Source organism: Sprattus sprattus (genome assembly GCF_963457725.1).
Source record: "Sprattus sprattus genome assembly, chromosome: 20".
Lineage (NCBI taxonomy): Eukaryota > Metazoa > Chordata > Actinopteri > Clupeiformes > Clupeidae > Sprattus > Sprattus sprattus.
The window spans coordinates 19,839,622-19,858,039 of NC_137918.1; the positions used below are offsets into that span (position 1 = coordinate 19,839,622).

At 41.2% G+C, this 18,418-nt stretch overlaps 1 protein-coding gene across 1 annotated transcript in view; it reads right to left on the bottom strand.

The window, feature by feature from the left end:
• Positions 1-18,418, bottom strand: part of tbc1d1 (TBC1 (tre-2/USP6, BUB2, cdc16) domain family, member 1) — a 61,366-nt gene that overhangs the window by 30,711 nt on the left and 12,237 nt on the right. Inside the window, exons 4-10 of the mRNA XM_080859477.1 lie at positions 11,463-11,954; positions 7,434-7,523; positions 5,459-5,563; positions 4,910-5,042; positions 3,770-3,861; positions 2,239-2,346; positions 1,919-2,035 (exon numbers count right to left, since the gene is read on the bottom strand). Coding sequence (XP_080715603.1) covers positions 1,919-2,035; positions 2,239-2,346; positions 3,770-3,861; positions 4,910-5,042; positions 5,459-5,563; positions 7,434-7,523; positions 11,463-11,954 — 1,137 coding nt within the window. The remainder of the gene's footprint in view (positions 1-1,918; positions 2,036-2,238; positions 2,347-3,769; positions 3,862-4,909; positions 5,043-5,458; positions 5,564-7,433; positions 7,524-11,462; positions 11,955-18,418) is intronic.

The window sequence follows — 18,418 nt, forward strand, 5'->3', positions numbered from 1 at the left end:
AGGTGCTCTGGGCCGCCCTTTAGTCCACACAACACATTTATTAAAAAAATTATCGGATTGAACTACTTACCATTTCATTTTGTCACTACTGAAATCATCAGGTCACTACCATATGTTTCGGTAGTGACTGTTTCGGTAGTGACAATTCTAGCTAATTTTAAGCATAAATAAAGAATTCTAGCAAGCACACGGCTTTCAAACACATCTTTGAAGAGGTGAACACACATACAAACATAAGATTTTCCATGAAACCCCAAAAGGTTTACTTAATTGAAGAAAACATGCGTTTCGGTAGTGACAATTCTTAAGGTTACACGTCAGTTTTCAGACTTTGGAACACATTTATATAAAAACTATGGGATTTAGCTACTTACCATTCAACCATGAGGGACAGAGATGCAGTGTCACTGCATGGTCAAAAATGTAGAGTCGTGGCTAAAACACAGGCTCAGCCAATGGACTAAAACTCTTGTGTTTCGGTAGTGACATGAAAACTAGGGACATGATTTTTTGAGTATAGAAAATTGATTTAAAAATTAAACCCACAATAAATCTAAATATTCCAAGTTCTGTTTCAACCCAATCATAAAGATCTTTGAAATTAAATCATTGAAAAAAATCTAAAAAAATTGAAAAGTGTTATTTAAAGGCATTGAAATTTAGATGTCAGGGTTGGGGACAGCTACTTCCCAATAGAAAGTACCCTATAAATGATGATTTTGTATATATTTAGCTTATCACTATCTCATGTAATGCATTGGGTTTATATAGACCATAACATTTTCTAATTAAATATCTATGCCTAAATACCTAATTGTTTTGTAAATAGTTTTTATTGTTGAGGGACTGCATATTACACGAATTCGGTAGAATGCCCCATAAAGGAGGCAGCAGGCAAGGAAATGACCAGGAATCAGTGTTTCATACACCGCCAGGCATTGGCATGAAAGGGCATACCCACCGCCCTCGACAAAACACTGAGCAAGGTCGCGTTATAAACTTCTTTAAGGCCAGTGCACTTAACAACCGGCTGTTTGATCAACTGTGCACTGACATGGGGGCAGAACATACGCTCATACCGTTTCACACTGAAGTGCGCTGGTTGTCCAAAGGCAGAGTTTTGACCAGATTCTATGAACTTAAGACATGAAATCCATGCGCTCCTCTTCCAGAAAAAGTCCACTCTTGCTGAATTATTCACTGATGATTGGCTTCTCAATTTGCTTATCTGGCCGATATCTTCCCTCATCCCTCAACGAACTGAACTTGAAATTACAGGGACGGTACAACAAAGTTTTTCTCAATTGGACAAATGTTCAGGCTTTCCAAAGTTACTTGAAGCTGTGGCTTGCACGACTCAGAAGGCCAGACCCAAGTCACTACATGTTTCCCACTGTGTTGCAGCACGTAGAAGAACATGATCTACGAGAGCTATGGATCTGTGACCTTATCATCATTCTGGATAAGCAGTAGGGCCAGTATTTCTATGCTTATTTCTTTCACTCTCCTTTCACTTTGCACCGCGGACTGGAACGTGCTATAAAAACGCAGACAGGCCCACCCATCCCGTTTGCAATGTTGAAATGTTAAGACATGTTTTGTATAATTTGTAATCTTTTTGTAATTATTTCATATTTTGTTCCAATATTGCTGGTTCAATTTTAATGTTGAAAAGAAGAAGAAATGGGCTGTATGTTGTTTTTTTTCATAGCCGACATCTAATGTCCAAGTAGGCACTTGGCATTGGATAATGCTGGTTCAATTGCATTGTTTTTTATTGGTTAAAACTTGTACTAATTGTTCAGAGATGAGGTGATCACTCAGTCTGAGATAGCTTATTAACAATGGCAGTAGGCCTACAAGTTCTGAAATAACAATAAAATATAGTTTATAAAATAAAACTTATGCACAAACGCACCTTCCAAATGCCTTCCAGTGACTCTGTTAAAGACCTCTTAGCGCGACTCGTCAGCTGTTCCAGCCGCACCCTGCTGCCACTCAACCCGGCGTCTCCTCTCTCCTCTCCCACTGCACTCTATAGAAACACAACAAACAACACACACACACACACACACACACGCACACGCACACGCACACGCACACGCACACGCACACGCACACGTACAAGCACGCACACACACAATTCAGGAGGTTCATAATTGATTTGCAAATAATTTATCCATGATTGTATTCACCAGTGTATGCGTGTACCTCTTCACCTTGCTTCCATGTTTGTACCTGTTTGTTATACGCGTGTGTGTGACTCCTCTGTTTCTCCTCATACCATCTCCTCAGCCATGACACCAGCAACTCATTCTCCTCCCGGTCTGACTTAGGTCCCGCTTTCTGGAACACACACAACAAACTCCTGACAACTGCACGCAAATGTGTTCATTTCACTTTCCCCTCTTTTGTGCAATTACACTATATCACCACTGGGTGGCCTCCAAGAGCCAACGTTACCGGACTAGTTTTTCTGGAGGTTGTGGAAGGTTTCCAAAACTAAATCTACTTTTGTTGTCTGCATGTGTCTGAAAACTCTGCAAACTGTGAATAACTGGACTGATAAGTGATTCCTTCAATGTCTAAAATAATTTCCCTCTTAACCTGTGAAGAGATGGCATCTACAAAATAAGCACGTGTTGGACCAGTCAACACAAACAGGAACAACCCTAGTCCAACAGCTGTCAGCTGGCTTTACCTCTACTGTACCACATCAGAGAGCAGCTGAGCTGTGTCTGTTGTTGCGGATAAGCATAGCTAATAGGAAGTCAATGACTAACTTCCTACTTAGGTCACAGTATGAGAATAGGGAACGTTAAAGAGACGGTATGCCTCTTTGAAGCGTGGTTTTATAGGCCACTAGTGTTGGGATGATCTTAAAACGAATCTTCATGGTATATGGTCATGCGAAGGACAGATAAACATACCGTTCGTTCCAACTCTATGCACTATGTAGTAAAGAATAGAAAGCAAATGTCTATATTCAGTCACCTGAGAAAGCCCTACACATGACTGCACAGAACAGGTTCTGCTCCGTCTGGCTCCTAGTTTAAGCTGATATCTAACATCTCATGAAATCATTATCTTTTCTGCCTTACAGAACAGAGACTGTTGGCCTATATTCAAATAATGTGGCATGAATGAATGCTGCTGTTTTCATTATTTGTTCGCAGAACACCATTTAAGATGTAGACTTTATCAAGAGGCTAATTTAACAAAAGTCTTTTATATGCATAAAGAGGTTGTAGTAAATGAGAAATTACGATAAGCAGGGCGAAATGGAAAATTAAACAAAACCAAAAAAACAACAACTGATCCAGCATTTTAACACCATAATTAACACAGTATTGTGCTCAGTGCTGATAGTCAGTGATCCTTTATATATATATCTATATATCCCTATACAAGAGCTGGATCTAGTCAAATAACATAGGCTAAATAGCCCATCTCTAATCTTTCCCAACTCACGGAACCTGACACCAGGTCTATCTGGAATGTGATCCTTAATGAATCTGACTTAGGTAAGAAATACGCTTTCGTGCATGAACTGGCTGTGAAACAAAAACAGATCGATGAAGACTGTGGAAAACTACTTTAGTTAAATCTCAGAATGCATGACAAGTAACACTGGATTATCTTGAGGTAAACAGGAAAGGTGAACAGGGTGTTATTGGTCACTTAATCAAATCAAGCCTTTTCTGAATGATTGCACCATTGTTTGTTGTGAATGGAAGGTCCTGATATGTGGCATGTGTGGCATAATCACCATGGTGATTCCAAACACCGCTGTTTGCTGCAGGCTGCCCAGTGTGGCCAGATGCTTTTGGAGTTCAAGCTTGGCTTTGGATGGATGGACACCTACACTCAGATACAGACACAAGCACAAACACACACACACACACACACACACACACACACACACACACAAACACAGGACACAACATTCATTTTTGGAGCATACCAGCCAAAGTTACCCGCCAAAATTAAACAATGATTAACCTAACAAAATTTTTATGTATCAGTAATATACTACCTTTATGTGTAATTTCATTGAATTGTAAACCACTTACTGACTGGTGTTAAGAAGTTAGACAATTTCAATTTCGCAACTGAATACAATGCAGAAATAACATAACGTGCAATCAGTTTCAGATAACAGATTTAGATCCAGCTATGCTGTGAATGTCATTGTCAAGCGAATGTCCTAGACCATGCAAATCGTGGTCGCCAATCAATGTAATCACCAGGCGACACCAAACAAATGGGACATGAAGCAGTGGCAAGGAATCAGGGATGACAGACTGTGCAGTACTTCATACCACCATCAGGAGACCAGAAGAGGAATTTAATGACAAGGCTTATTTTCTGCAATTTCATGCACAACTTATGCGGTGTATAAATATGCAGCATCCTGAAAAAAGTATGTGGATTCCTGCGATCGTAGAATCGCAAAACATGGAGGGACTGCCTGTGTCTCTCTCTCCTCCCTGCCCCCTCTGCTTGTCGCTTAGATATGGCAAGCCAGTTTAACAGGATCAGATGGGTTTTTTTTATTTGAAGATGAACACGTTTATTCTACATGCCAGAGTGGTGAAGTCACTGCCATCATTCACCCACACACAGAAACCCTACACGCCACTGGCACTTGGCAGGTGCTAGTTTTGCTACCTGCACATAAACATGAGTGTGCACAGTGTGTGTGTATGTAATTGATGCTCATTGCAGAGCAATTATCATTCTTCAGCATGTGTGTATTTATACAGTAGCGTGTGTGTGTGTGTGTGTGTGTGTATGTGAGACACATCCTGTACTGCACAGACATATACAGTGTGTGTGTGCGTGTGCGTGTGCGTGTGTGTGTGTGTGTGTGCGTGTGCGTGTGCGTGTGTGCATATGCAGGGCTCACCTTCTATCCTCTCACACACTCTGTGCAGCGTGAGCAGCGGGCAGCTTTCACACTGTTGGCCGTGAGTCTGAGAGATCTGCTGCTGGGCGGCCACGGAGAACGCCTGCTTTAAAGTCAACATGATCTCATCCACCTGAGGAGAACAACCTTCATCAGAGCGCTCAGAGAAGAGGCGGCCATCCAACCATCAAACTATCTATCCACTTATCCAACCTCCACACCACCAACTCAACCCAAACAAGCCACCCATCCGCTTTACCTCATGTAGGTATGTGTATCTGTTTAGTATGTGTATTTATGTTTAGTATCTATATTGTATATTTATTGTTTATCTAGTAGGTCTACTATTTTGTCTTTCATAGGTATATCTTATGTTTAGTACCCTATGTTAAGTCATGTTATGTTATATCATGTGGAGAACCTATATGTTATGTTATGTCCTGTTATGTTATGGTAGTGTGGTACGGTGTCCTGTCCTAAGAGTTTCAGTGCCCAGTCCGACTCTGTTGTTCTGTGCATCTGACAATAAAAGACTTGACTTGACCTTACCAGGGCCTCGTCTGTACACTGGAAGACATAGCACACAAACTGGCACGTCCCACTCTCTGAAGACTCTCTGCAGATGAAGCCAAAGTGATCCACGTGTCTGATGCCCTGGGGAGAGATGTCATCATTTCACTTAGAGAGGGGAGGGTGTGTGTCATTTAATAATACTACATAAAAAAAAATTGCATTTCGAAATCTGCGTTAACCTAACAACCCTGTAAACGCGAGAGCCCTTCCCACCCCCCTGTGGCACTCTGTAATGCATGGTCTTAATCTTTCTGCTTTTATCTGCATCCTAGGATTATAAAACAGTCAGCAAAGGAAAACACCATAGCGTTCACACCAAGTCCTGACCCTCATTCTACGATTTTAGAACTGGACCTGTCTACAATTAACAAGAGAGAAGAGGCTACAATGTGAGCAATGTGCAAGAAACTCGAGGTGTTTTCTAACAAGATGATGTGCAGGGGTTTTTCTAGAAAAAAATAGTAGCAGGGAGCACACCCCCGCACGAAAGCCGAGGGAGCGACGCAACACCATTTTGAAGAGCCACACGAATCTAGGTTCCCACTTTTGGGGGGGATAAGCCCCTACATAAAACCTATTCTTTTTTCCAGTGACCCAGCAAAACTAGGGGGGTCTGGGGGCATGCTCCCCCATAAGATTTTTTTTTTAAAATAACCTTTTAATAGTGTCCTCTAGTGGGTTTTAGGAAGAGAAATTAACAAATTTAGATTTAAAATATGGCACAAAAATAATCATATTGAAGATATCTGCTGAGATAGGTGCTAATTATATTTAATGTCAGATATCCTCTGTTCAATTTTCAAACTCTCCCTCACTATATTACTTTTTTGCTCGAGCAATATTCCATGACACCTGATACGATGCCAACGTGACCGTTTCAGAGTACTTCGTACATTTCCAAAAAAAGCCGAGTCTGTTTCTCTGACTGACGTTTCATAGTATGTACCTTGTGCTTGCCCAGATCTGTGCCGTTAGGAACTCCTTGGCTTTGTAAGCATTGTGTGTGGAGAGACGGCGCCCCAAGTTTGAGGCTTTCAAATGCGACCGTGACGTCTGGCATATTAAGGGGTTTTCCAAATAATTCCTCTCATTCAGGCAAGGATGTCCGGTGTTCATCTTCATATTTTCGTTTAGCTTTAAGCCATGGCATTCTTTCAGTACTGCTAGTCTGACTAGTTACTCTCTGAGACTGGGTGCACACATTAGAATGTTTCATGTTTTGAACATTAACGTTACTTGTCTCTCAAGATCGCGTGATGACAAAATATACATGAATAAATACCCCATTCAAATCGGACAGCTTTTTGTCAGTATTTCCAAATATATTGCGTGCAAAATATGCATTTTAGATGTTTATTTTACAATTTGAAAATTCTGTACACCAAGAGAAAAGTCAGTGAGCACTCGAGCTGGAGCCGAGCCGCACGTCAGCCGGCAAAGAGCCGCAGGTTCGCCACCCCTGTTCTATACTGCAAAACTTCAATATTTGTTTCAATCACTGAATGAAGCTGGTCATATTTGGGACAAGAATCGCGACCTTAAACTCTTGATCAGCACTCAGCATTTGTTTATCGTTGTCGTTCATTGAAACCGCTTTGTGCAGAGAGAACTGGAATGGTCTTGAATACTAAATAAGTTTAACGTTAGCATGTCAACATGTCGACTCGGTCTGGGAAACTCCAATTCGGATCAGACATATTTTTCGAGTAATGATAACTTATTTGAGGATCAGACACATTGTCAGGAGGTGGTGTTGGGATATTTTCGAGGAGAAAAGATCGTTTTGAGAAATAGTGTATGTTTAACGGCAGCATGTAAGTACAGGTCCAAGTCTCAGTCTGACAGGTGCAGTCGGCATTTCGGTAGGAGGGCGCACGTCGGGAGTATCGGGGCGCAGCGCCCCTGTTCCCTTGTTTAGAAAAAACCCTGATGTGTGTTTGTATTTGCTTACCTGGGAGCAGAAGGAGATCTCTCTGAAGCTTTTCTCTATGGCCACTTTCTTACTGTCAGGACTCACCAGGAAGATCTGTGACTTCCCAACCTACACACACACACACACACACACACACACACACACACACACACACACACACACACACACACACACACACACGGGGTGTTCAGGCATGTTATCCTGCATTATTGAGTAACAAGTATTCTTTTCAGACAACATTAATGAAGTAAGGGACTTATATTGAAGAAAGACATTGTGAAAGGTGAACATCCTTTTAAAGATGCTTATTGTGGTGTGACTACATCATATAAATCAGTCATATAAGATATAAAAATCTTTATACAGTCAGTCATGTTTCACTTCCATTCCATTAACACTGGCAAATCTCGACTGCTGCACAGACCGAGACTGTGTGTGTGTGTGTGTGTGTGTCTGTGTAAGTGTGTGTGTGGGAAGGAGAGAGAGAGAGAGAGAGAATGTGTGTGTGTGAGAGAGGGGGGGCAGAGAAAGAGAAAAGAGAGAGGGAGAGATCCTGTTGTATCCATTGCTGTGGATAATCGGGAGATTCCATCTGGATGACATCATTGCAGAGTAAGTGGTTTGGTTTTGATGGGCTTGTTTGAGGAAGTTGCAAGTACTTGTCGAGAGGCAAAAACCAGAAGTGACTTGCAAATGACCAGATGAAGATGTTTTAGTTTATTTTGTCAACATTTTATTGTTATTTATTATGTATAACACTGATGAATCATACATAAATCAGTGGTTCTTCTCTACTGAGATATTGGAATGATTTATTCTGCTGTATCATACTGCAGATATTAGTTTTTTTCCATCTTGTTTGCCATATTTTTCATATTAAAATCACCACTGCTCCCAACTATAGAATTCACAAAAATATCTGTGATTACTCCTTCTCAGCCCTCAAATCTCAACTCCAGACATCTGCACTCTGTCATTTCAAATCTTCTAGTATCTAATTCTAACCTGATGTTTCTGGTGACCCTCTACTCTACTGTCGATGTTTTCGGCAGGTGGGGTTTATTAAGTCATGTTAGTGAACCCTTATTTTATTTGATTCTTCTGTCATACTCAGTGAAGTGAATGACAGTCTCAATGACAGTAATAAAGACCAGGTCAAATAAAGGCACTGGTAGGTTAGGTTAGTATGACTGCTCAAGCAGGGTCCTCTTTTTACAGCCATTACGTCAGTCTCCTTTACTCATCTAAGCTTGGTTTCATGTCGCTTTGTTTTTTTTATTTTCTCTACCTGATCAGCTGTTTGCTTTTGATGTATCCAATGTGGAAATGACTTATAACATATACCTAACAAACTTACATAAACTATACTAACAGGTGTACATCTCTTTATTATAATACTACTAACGATTGGTAATCCTGATTAGTTAGCTATGTAACTGTTCAATTGGTTAGTCCATTCTGGGCTACTCTAGAACAATGGTGGCACAACATGGTGGACTCTGTAGAAAAGGACCCACTCCCTATGTAGATAACTTTCATCCCATCATTAATCCTGCTAGTATAATTGTGGTCAAACTTTCATTCGAGGCACCAAGTAAGCCACAGCTTTTCATCCTCCATGAACTGATCATGCATATGGGACATTCCCTTATATTTGTTAAGCAGTGTACGAAGAATGGGGTCCTGCTGCACCTCCCCCCAAACTGGCTACTCCTACGCAAACCTGCTGAAGTGGTGTTGATACCGTCAGAAAATACTCAGACTGGGTGTTATTGTCAGTAAGGCCAATGTCAGAGAATCTGGCGTGAATTGTGCTTAAACAGTGAAAATTTTAGATGAGACTTACTAAAGTCTTCCTACTTCCTGCCAAAATGCTGAGTATTTCCTGCCACCCTAACAATACAAGGGCAGAGGGACACAGGGCCGGCCAGGACATCATGAGGTTACAGAATGAGTCAACAGAAATGGATAGTGTAGGTGATGATGGTGTGTGTGCTTCTGGGAGAAAGACTGTTAAGAGTATAATGTGTATAAAGTGTATAAGTGTATAAGACTGTTAAGTGTATAATGTAGAATGAGTTTAGTGTGTAGGTGATGATGGTGTGTGTGCTTCTGGGAGAAAGACTGTTAAGAGTATAATGTGTATAAAGTGTATAAGTGTATAAGACTGTTAAGTGTATAATGTAGAATGAGTTTATAATCATTTGTAATTTATGTTGGTCACATTGTCAGGTTTGTTGAAGGCCATTATGTAACAATAAGCATAGTCCTTCACAAAAACATAGTGTTCCTGTTCCTGAAGTGCTCAGGAGTCATTAGCAACTAATGTATCTAGAAGCCAACATGTATAATGCACTGTCACGGGCAGACAACTGTTTGGAACTACACAACAATAATTTAAAAAGCAGAAGTGAGTCTTTGTAAATGCAGTGAAAAGATGTGTTGTGTTCTACGGCTGTGTTTGTGTGTTGGTGTGTGTGTGTGTGTGTGTGTGTGTGTGTGTGTGTGTAGAGGCGTCCTCTCCCTATAGAGAACTGTGCATTGCATGAGTGTTATAGCACTACAAGTATTTCCCATGCCCTTTGTGTAGTACTTCATTATATTATTCTATTAAAAGTGTAAAAAGTTACTATCAGCTGGTCGTGATTTATTTGAATATGTGTGTGTTTGTGTGTGTATTCTACTCAATCAGCTTTTAAGTGCGCACTCGTATAAATTAATTTCAAAATTCAGCCATTAAGGCTGACTAAGTGAGAGAGATAGATAGAGAGAGAGAGAAAGAGCGAGAGAGAGAGGAGAAAACAACACAATGATAGAGCCTTACACAGAGAGACAGAGTTGTGTGGACAGATAACTATGGGTGCATGCCAAGATGTTTCCAATACATACAGTCACCTTTTGTTAAACACAACATAAATCACCTTCAGTACATCCCCCTTAACCACATAACATGCCAACCCCTGAACACATAACATGCCACCCCTGACCATACTGGGTACTATGCTGCACAGAGATATGGTATGCAATGCCCATATAATGATACGTACAACTCAGTTAACAATGTCAGTGACTTCTTTGAGGGGTTTTTGGTTTAGGAAAGTTGAAATGCAAATATTTGAAGTTCACAAGTGTTCCTCATGCCTTCTGTGCATGTTGGTGTTTCGTTTGAGGTGCTCTTTTATGCATTTCTTGACCATTTAAAGGACCCAGACAAAAATCATAAAAAAGGGCTGAGACACACAAACAAAAGTATGTGAAGTAAATGATAGATTATTATATCCTGTTCTCTGTTGAATTATATCCAATGTCATTCAATTTGATTTGAATGGTGATAGTTAAACTACATCTGTTAACTACCAGTATTACCTAACTATGAAAAAAAATATATCTTTTTTAAGCTGGGAATGTATTTATGTATTAACCTCATTGATGGCAACTCCAAGATTAAATAGATTTCATAAGGCTGTAGTAAAGTTTCGATTTTATCTAACTTTTTATCCTATTGTTGTTATAATTTTGTATTGTTTTTATTCTGTTGTTCTTTGCTGTTTCTTATTTTTTATGCCTTTTAGTGTAAGTTGTCATTGTCGCTTCGTATTGCTATTTTTTCCCCATTATAATTCTTGGAATGGGTTTTAAAGTGCTCTGTAGTCCTGTACTTGATACCTGCTCCATAAATTAAAGGATTATATTATTATTATTTTCCTCATTATTATTACAATTGCAGTTTATTTAAACAAAGCTGTAAGTTTCCACCAGTTATAAGGCGGCATTTATTTCATAGCTCTTAGGTAAGCAGGGGAAGTTCCATAAAGACTACTATAGTTAAAGTGACTAAAAATAAGCAATAATGGGGGCACTGTAGCTCACACAGGAGCCTCGATCACGTTCGGGCTTGAGGACAAGGGTTCGAATCCGGTGTCATTTCTCCAGTCCACTCCCCACCTGTTCTCCCTCTCATTTCCTGTCCCACTCTTCACTAACCTATCAATTAAAGGCATAAAAAAGCCAAAAAATAAATAAAAAATAAGCAATAAAATGGTGTACCGTGAACAGCATGGTGCGATTCTCCTGTATACTGGTGGGCTGGACTCCACAGGCTCCATTGGCACTTCGTTTTCGTAGCTCTGGCGAAAGGCCGTTTTCATCCAGGGCCTGCAGGGACGGGAAGCTGGGGTCCCGTTGGAAGAACGCAATCTTCCTGCCTTCTCCCACCTGGACTCCGTTAGCAGTGGGCTGGAGGGACAGCGCCCGCCTGATGCCGGCAGCCAGCCCCCCGATACCTCCACTGGCTCGGCTGAACTTCTCAATACACTCGTCGATTAGAGCAGGTGGAGCTTTGCGGTCCGCGACAACAACTCGTCCGCAGAACAACACCTCGAATTTCTTGGCGAACGAGACTGTACTAGGCGAACCCATGTCATGATGATGCTTGTCGTCATGACAACTTGAGCAAAGGGCGCTTGCAGCAGCAGCGGACTCCTCTTGCCGTGCAGAGCTCTTACTGGCCTGACGTAGAGTACTGATGATCTCAGGAACCTGCAGAGAGGAGAGAGAACATAGATATAGATGGATTGCTCCATGTTGGGAAACGTTCCTCATAATCACAACAACTGCAATATATATATTTTATTACACAGCTCCTCAGAATTAGTCCTATGTAACTGTTTTCACATTTCAATTTAGATAGATAGGTACATCAGATTAGACCGACAGATATCTCTAGAATAAAATCTGTAATGTTAATATGGAAAATCTTGCCAACCACCACGAGTTGAGCAGCTTAGTCATTTTCGATTTGAAAAAACACATTCAGAATATGGTACTCTGCGAAGGAAAGGGGAAATTATTGAAAACTTCCCACATCTCATTTCCACCATGACAGAGTTTGGATTGGCCATTTACGAGTTACAGTCTATTTAGGGGTCATCTCATCAGTAAAAGGAACAATTCAATTCTACAAAACATTGCGAATATATAATGGCGGAAAAAATGTACCAGACCAATAACTAACCCACTCAAATCACTACTCAACACATTTTGTTCCATACAAATAAAGAGAAGGAATACAGACTGACAGAGACGAGCAAAACAAGCAAATTAGTAAAATAGACAGAGATGGAAGAGATATCAGGCTTCCCCTGTGCATGTAATCTCGTCACCCTTGGGAGAAAAAGATCTTAATGACCTTCCTCCTCTACTCTCCCGGTCTGCCTGAAAATGCCTCCAGGTCTCACTTGGTTTACTCGGCCGTCATAAAAACGTTAAACATTCACTTGACAGCGTCGTCAAAGACAACAGAAACCATAACCTAGGAATATAGCTGTCCTTTAGGCCACCTAACTAAATAATATTAAACATGAATGTAAAATTGACTCAACAAATGTTCACAGTGAAAGGAAAGTATTTAATTAAGCTTTGTAAAAGACGGCAAAGGCTGGGGAAGGAGATGTATTACTGTGTTCCTAGTGTGTTCTCCTGTTAGTGATCATCTTAGAGTGACCCTCGCAAAGTCCTTACATGCAAGTCTATCCACTCAGCAGCCATCTTCAGAAAATCACTTATTTCAGCCAACAAGAACAGTCTTCTATCTTGGGAGACTACAACTCCAAATGTAATAACCCAACTGACATTCATAACACTTATTTCTAGTCGATGTGTAAATCCCTTTCAAAAGTTTGCTAACTGTCCAAAAGAGTAGCCTATTCAGCCTTCACCCAACATCATGTATGCCTTCATCAACAACATCATTGGCTTTCCCAAATTCAGAGCATGACATCAGTAATTTTAAATGACCAATTGACCCCCCACACAGGCTCCTCCTCCACTGTCTCTGCTCTCAATCAGAAGCGTGACTCATCATGACAGCCTAATGAGGATGAAATCTAGGCTATTCCAACAAGGAGACAAACTAACATGCGGGTCAAACCTCGTATCTGTTATTAATTGTTATTAATTACAATGACGTAGCGACATATTACATTAGAATAAAAAACAACTGTTTAGGTTTGCAACAGATGATGGGGAATGTCTGTGTTGTTTTGTTTCACTGTGGCCTCTTTGGTTTTGGAGTCTGAGATTGAATATTCTGCCTTTGAGTACCTTTGTTGCATCCTTCTGGAAGCTAACCCTAGAAGAAGGTGGGAGAGAGAGAGAGGGAGAGAGAGAGAGGGAGAGAGAGAGAGATGGAGAGAGAGAGAGAGGGAGGGAGAGAGAGAGAGAGGGAGAGAAAGAGGGAGGGAGAGACAGGGAGAGAGACTGAGATTGAGTGGTCTACCCACACTGCCCTCCCCTGCACTGGAGGAGGCAACCCATACCATGCAGTGTTTCCCCTACAATGATATTAGGGTGGCGGCCCGCCCCCCCAACGGCCCCGCCCGCCCCCCCTGGAAGGTCAAGTAAAAAAAAATAAATAAATAAATCGCGCCGCGCCCCTGCCGCCGTCCCCCTCCCCACCCCCCCCCCCCCCTAAGCTGTAAACCTAGGGGAAACACTGCCATGACCTTCTGCTGGCCGTTGTCCTTTTCTAAAACATCGGCTCAGGGGCCCAAGTGAAGACGAACAAAACAGCAGGCTACAGTGAGCCATGTCTAAAGTTGCACCCACAACAAAACAGGCATTTAAAGTCAGTTATCTCCCTCTGGAACGAAATACTGTTTTCTGATTGGCTGATGGGGTGTACATTAAGTTCGTATAACCGGACACCTTGGACTTAGTCCCAGTAGAAAAGTGAAATCGCCGGCCTTCGAGCTGTACAGTTCTACAAAGACGCTGCGTGTCGTGGAGTTCTTTGCCCCGCAGCGTCCATTATCTTTGTAGAACTGTACAGCTCGTCGGCCGTTATCCCTTACTTATTTTCTCCAGATCTAATGACTGCACTTGCGCATCTGAAATCTTGGAGAACTTGGTTGAGCAAAACCTATGCTGAGCTGAGCTGAGCCCTTACTCATCCGTGCAACAACCTTTTTAGTGCTGCTATGCTGTCAGTGAACATGCTGGAGTGTAGTTACAAACACTCAGAGCACTAAAAGGTACAAAGTGCACTTTACTACTGAATAACTATTCTTTTTCTGAAAGAACAATCTGGTTAACTGAGGAAGAAAGAAAATAAGATAGCACAATAGCACAATAACATGAGCATCATTACTGGTAAAATGAAGAAAGATAGACCTGCTAAACAAGAACACTGAAAAACCAATGAACAAGCAACTCACTGATCAGGTCAGTCAGGTGGGAGGGATGTTTAGGTAAAGCTTGCTGGATCTTGCCTGAAACTGAGGAGTTGTTTCTACTTTTCTATATTTTCTGCATAACTGTTTCCATAAGCTGCAGGTCAACGTAGCATGTTACAAGGCACTGGCACAAGCAAAAATAGGCCAGTCCATAAACAAACCTACACCGTAACAAGACATTAATAAGACATTTCAAGTTGATGACAGAACTACCGTTTGCAAAGGTTAGGAACAAAGAGCTGTCTGTGTTCTGCTACTGAAAACACTTGATGCCAGTCTAATGCCATTTTGCCAGGAACATCTCCATACAGTCTAACACTTTGGCCTAATCAAGAGCACACACTGTGTCTGAATGTGGTCTTTGTGTCCCAGTGCAGAGGCACACCCTCTTACCACACCGGTAGCATGCTGCCAATGCTGGCCTGCCATGAGAGGCCTTACTGCAGTCACTCAGGCAGAGGTGAGCTAAGCATGAAAGGTGGTGTTGTTCAGTACTATTTTGTATTTATTTTTGCTCAACCTTTATTTTTGCTCAACCTGTGTCTGAGGCTAGCTCCATTTACACTCAAAATCGAAATGATCTTGTGGATTCCCACCAAGGATATGATAGTTTTTGTTTTAAGTCTTAAAACTCGTACATAAACAAACATGTGCACGCACATGATACAAGTGCACAGAACAATATCGGTGAAAGAGAAAACCTTCATCACGAGAGAACTTTTCTGCTCTGCGAGCGCACCAAACAGTACCCTTGATCAGAAAAGCATCTTTTGCTCAGCGTGCACCAATGTGGTCTTGTGAGAATGGACCTGTCAAGTGCTTGCTCAACCCTCCCTACGTATTCACTAGGGGTGGGTATTGCCAAAGAAGTCACGATTCGATTCGTATCACGATTCACATGCCACGATGCGATACTTGAATTATTGCGATGCATTGCGATGCATTGCGAATTTTCACTGAACACTGTTAGAAAAAAATGAAGCCATTACCAGTGGCTGACTGGCTGTGTATGATCTGGATAGTGTGTTCAATTGATAACTCAAAGCAACTCAGTTCATACATAGCTGTATTTATTTAAACGACTTTTGGAGGTTACTTAACACAAATATTATTATTACTGGATACACTGCATGTTTTGTTTATGAATGACTTGTCGCAGTATCGCGCGGCCGGAAATGCTTGATGTTCGCCAACCATTCATGCAATTAAAAAAAAATTTTGATTAATAATCGATACTTGGCGTCAACAATCGATGCAGTAGATCGTGAAAATTAGAATCGCGATGCATCGTCATGACGATTATTTAGCACACCCCTAGTATTCACGTGTGCTCAACTCTCGCTCGCTCGTCAGGTTGAATTTTGAGACTTTGGAGGCGAGGTCAGTGGCTGATGTCACTTTGATGGTTACTATGAATACTGACCAAGAGTTTTGATAGGTTTCCCCTCACTCCGGTCAGTGTGGCCAACTTAGCAACTCGGTCGCTATGAAGGGATATAAAAGAAGCTTACGTATATGAACATAAAATCCAACAGCACTACTTTAGGCTACTGGCAAGCACAGTGCAGAGAACGTGGAGAGATTTGTGTGAGTAGAGAGAGTTGGAAAGATTTATAGGATCACAGGATGCTAGTAACCCTTAGAAGTCCAAGCTTCCCTTCCGGGAATAATGTGTTTTTTTATGGACAACTGCCCTTAAAGCTTTAACAGTTTTTGTCGTAGAGACATAAAAATAACATCAAAACTAAAATATAAATAAGGACTTTGTAAGGAGAATAGAACTAATCTCTTGCACATTTCAGTCTCTGAATGAGGTTCAGCTCCTAACAACCCGCCCAGTAGCAAATGACAGCAATTCATATGATAAGGAAATGATTATTCAGTGATCGCTATTGGGTCATGATGTGGCAAGCAAACCGTTGGGGGGTTGAGGGCCACAAACACATTCCAGGGCCTTTACCGGATGTGTGACGTATGCAAACTAGATATGATGACTTTTAACAACCTTTATTAATATCTCAGTGAGCCAATAGCAACTTCTGGGCGGCAGTCTGATAGCTCTTATCTTTTGCTTAGGAAGGTTCTTAACTGAGTGAAATTACCCAGAAGTATTTAACTGACAGCCATGATAAGAGCTAGGCAAATTCTCTAAATGCTTAGGAAAGATGCTTCAATGCTTCCCTTCTTATCTCCTTTAGCATAGGGTACACTGGACCATCTTTTACAAAAGGAAAAGATAATGCTGTCCAACTATTTATTGCAGGAACAAGATTTAAAGATTGATAAAGATTTAAAGTTTTATAAAACTATTTTTTACTATAAAAAATTGCGTTGCCTGGTGTAAGTGCAGTCAGACTCTCTTAGCACCATGGTTGGCTTTTTACTTGATTGGGTATTGACCTAAAATATCAACAACCTTTTGCCAGAATCACAGACTCCACCTTTAATGACAGTTGAGCCAGTGCTTAACCTTGCAATGTAAATTACTTTAAGGGAGGGGGACGGCTGTGAATGTTGTTTGATTTATTATACTGTACTCTGGCTTACTCTGGATTGTTTGAAACACAGAGATAACGTGCAGTTTAGCATTAATCCAGACCTGGATATTATGGTGATTTATATGGGGGGGGACGTCTATTAATGGCTGGGAAGACACTGACAATTGACAGCTTTGAGTGAAGTTAGCCAAAGAAGACCTATAAGCCTACACACACAGCCAGGTGAAACAAAAAGATACGTACCTAGGCCTAGGCTAAATGTGAGATCAGAAAGACATGCTGAAGCAGATGAGATTTATTGCATAGCTGAATGGAGCAGAGATGACAGACAACAACTGCCCCAGGATGACAATATCATTCCTCCGGGCATGTGGCTTCTGTCTTGAGGTCTTGGTTCATCCTCTATAATATTAATATAACATCGGACCTCTCTCACACAACATGCTACACACCTCTATAATATTAATATAACATCGGACATCTCTCACACAACATGCTACACACCTCTATAATATTCTGAACATCCCACCTCTCTCACACAACATGCTACACACCTTGTGCAGGCCCTGATTACCTCTAGAGTAGACTATTGCAGTGTTACTATTGTGTGTGTGTCTGCCTGCCTGCATGCGTCAGCAAAAAAGGGCAGGTAACTCATCTGCTAGTGAACCTTCACCGTCTACCTGTAGCTGCTAGAATTAAATTGAAATCTCTTACTCCAATAGGACAGCCACTGGATAGTCAACAGTCTATTTACAGTCAAAATCATTCAACTTCTCTCCTCGTCTTGACCACTTCTCTCCTCTTGACCACTTCTCTCCTCCTCTTGACCACTTCTCTCCTCCTCTTGACCACTGCTCTCCTCTTGACCACTTCTCTCCTCTTGACCACTTCTCTCCTCGTCTTGACCACTTCTCTCCTCGTCTTGACCACTTCTCTCCTCCTCTTGACCACTTCTCTCCTCGTCTTGACCACTTCTCTCCTCCTCTTGACCACTTCTCTCCTCTTGACCACTTCACATCGCCATAGAATGCAGTGGAGACTCTTTTCAAGTATCTACAAACTCAGCTATTTAAACGCATTTGTTCTGCTAGATTATTTGGTACCGTCAAATCTAATTTAATCATAGTTTTGGTATAGTTCTAATTATTATTAATATTTTATTATTAATACTTTTATTGTAATTATTGTTCTAATAACTGATATCTTATAAATGTTATACACATTTTGTTGTAGTATGCATGAACATTTGTATCAAATGCTTTGTAAGTCG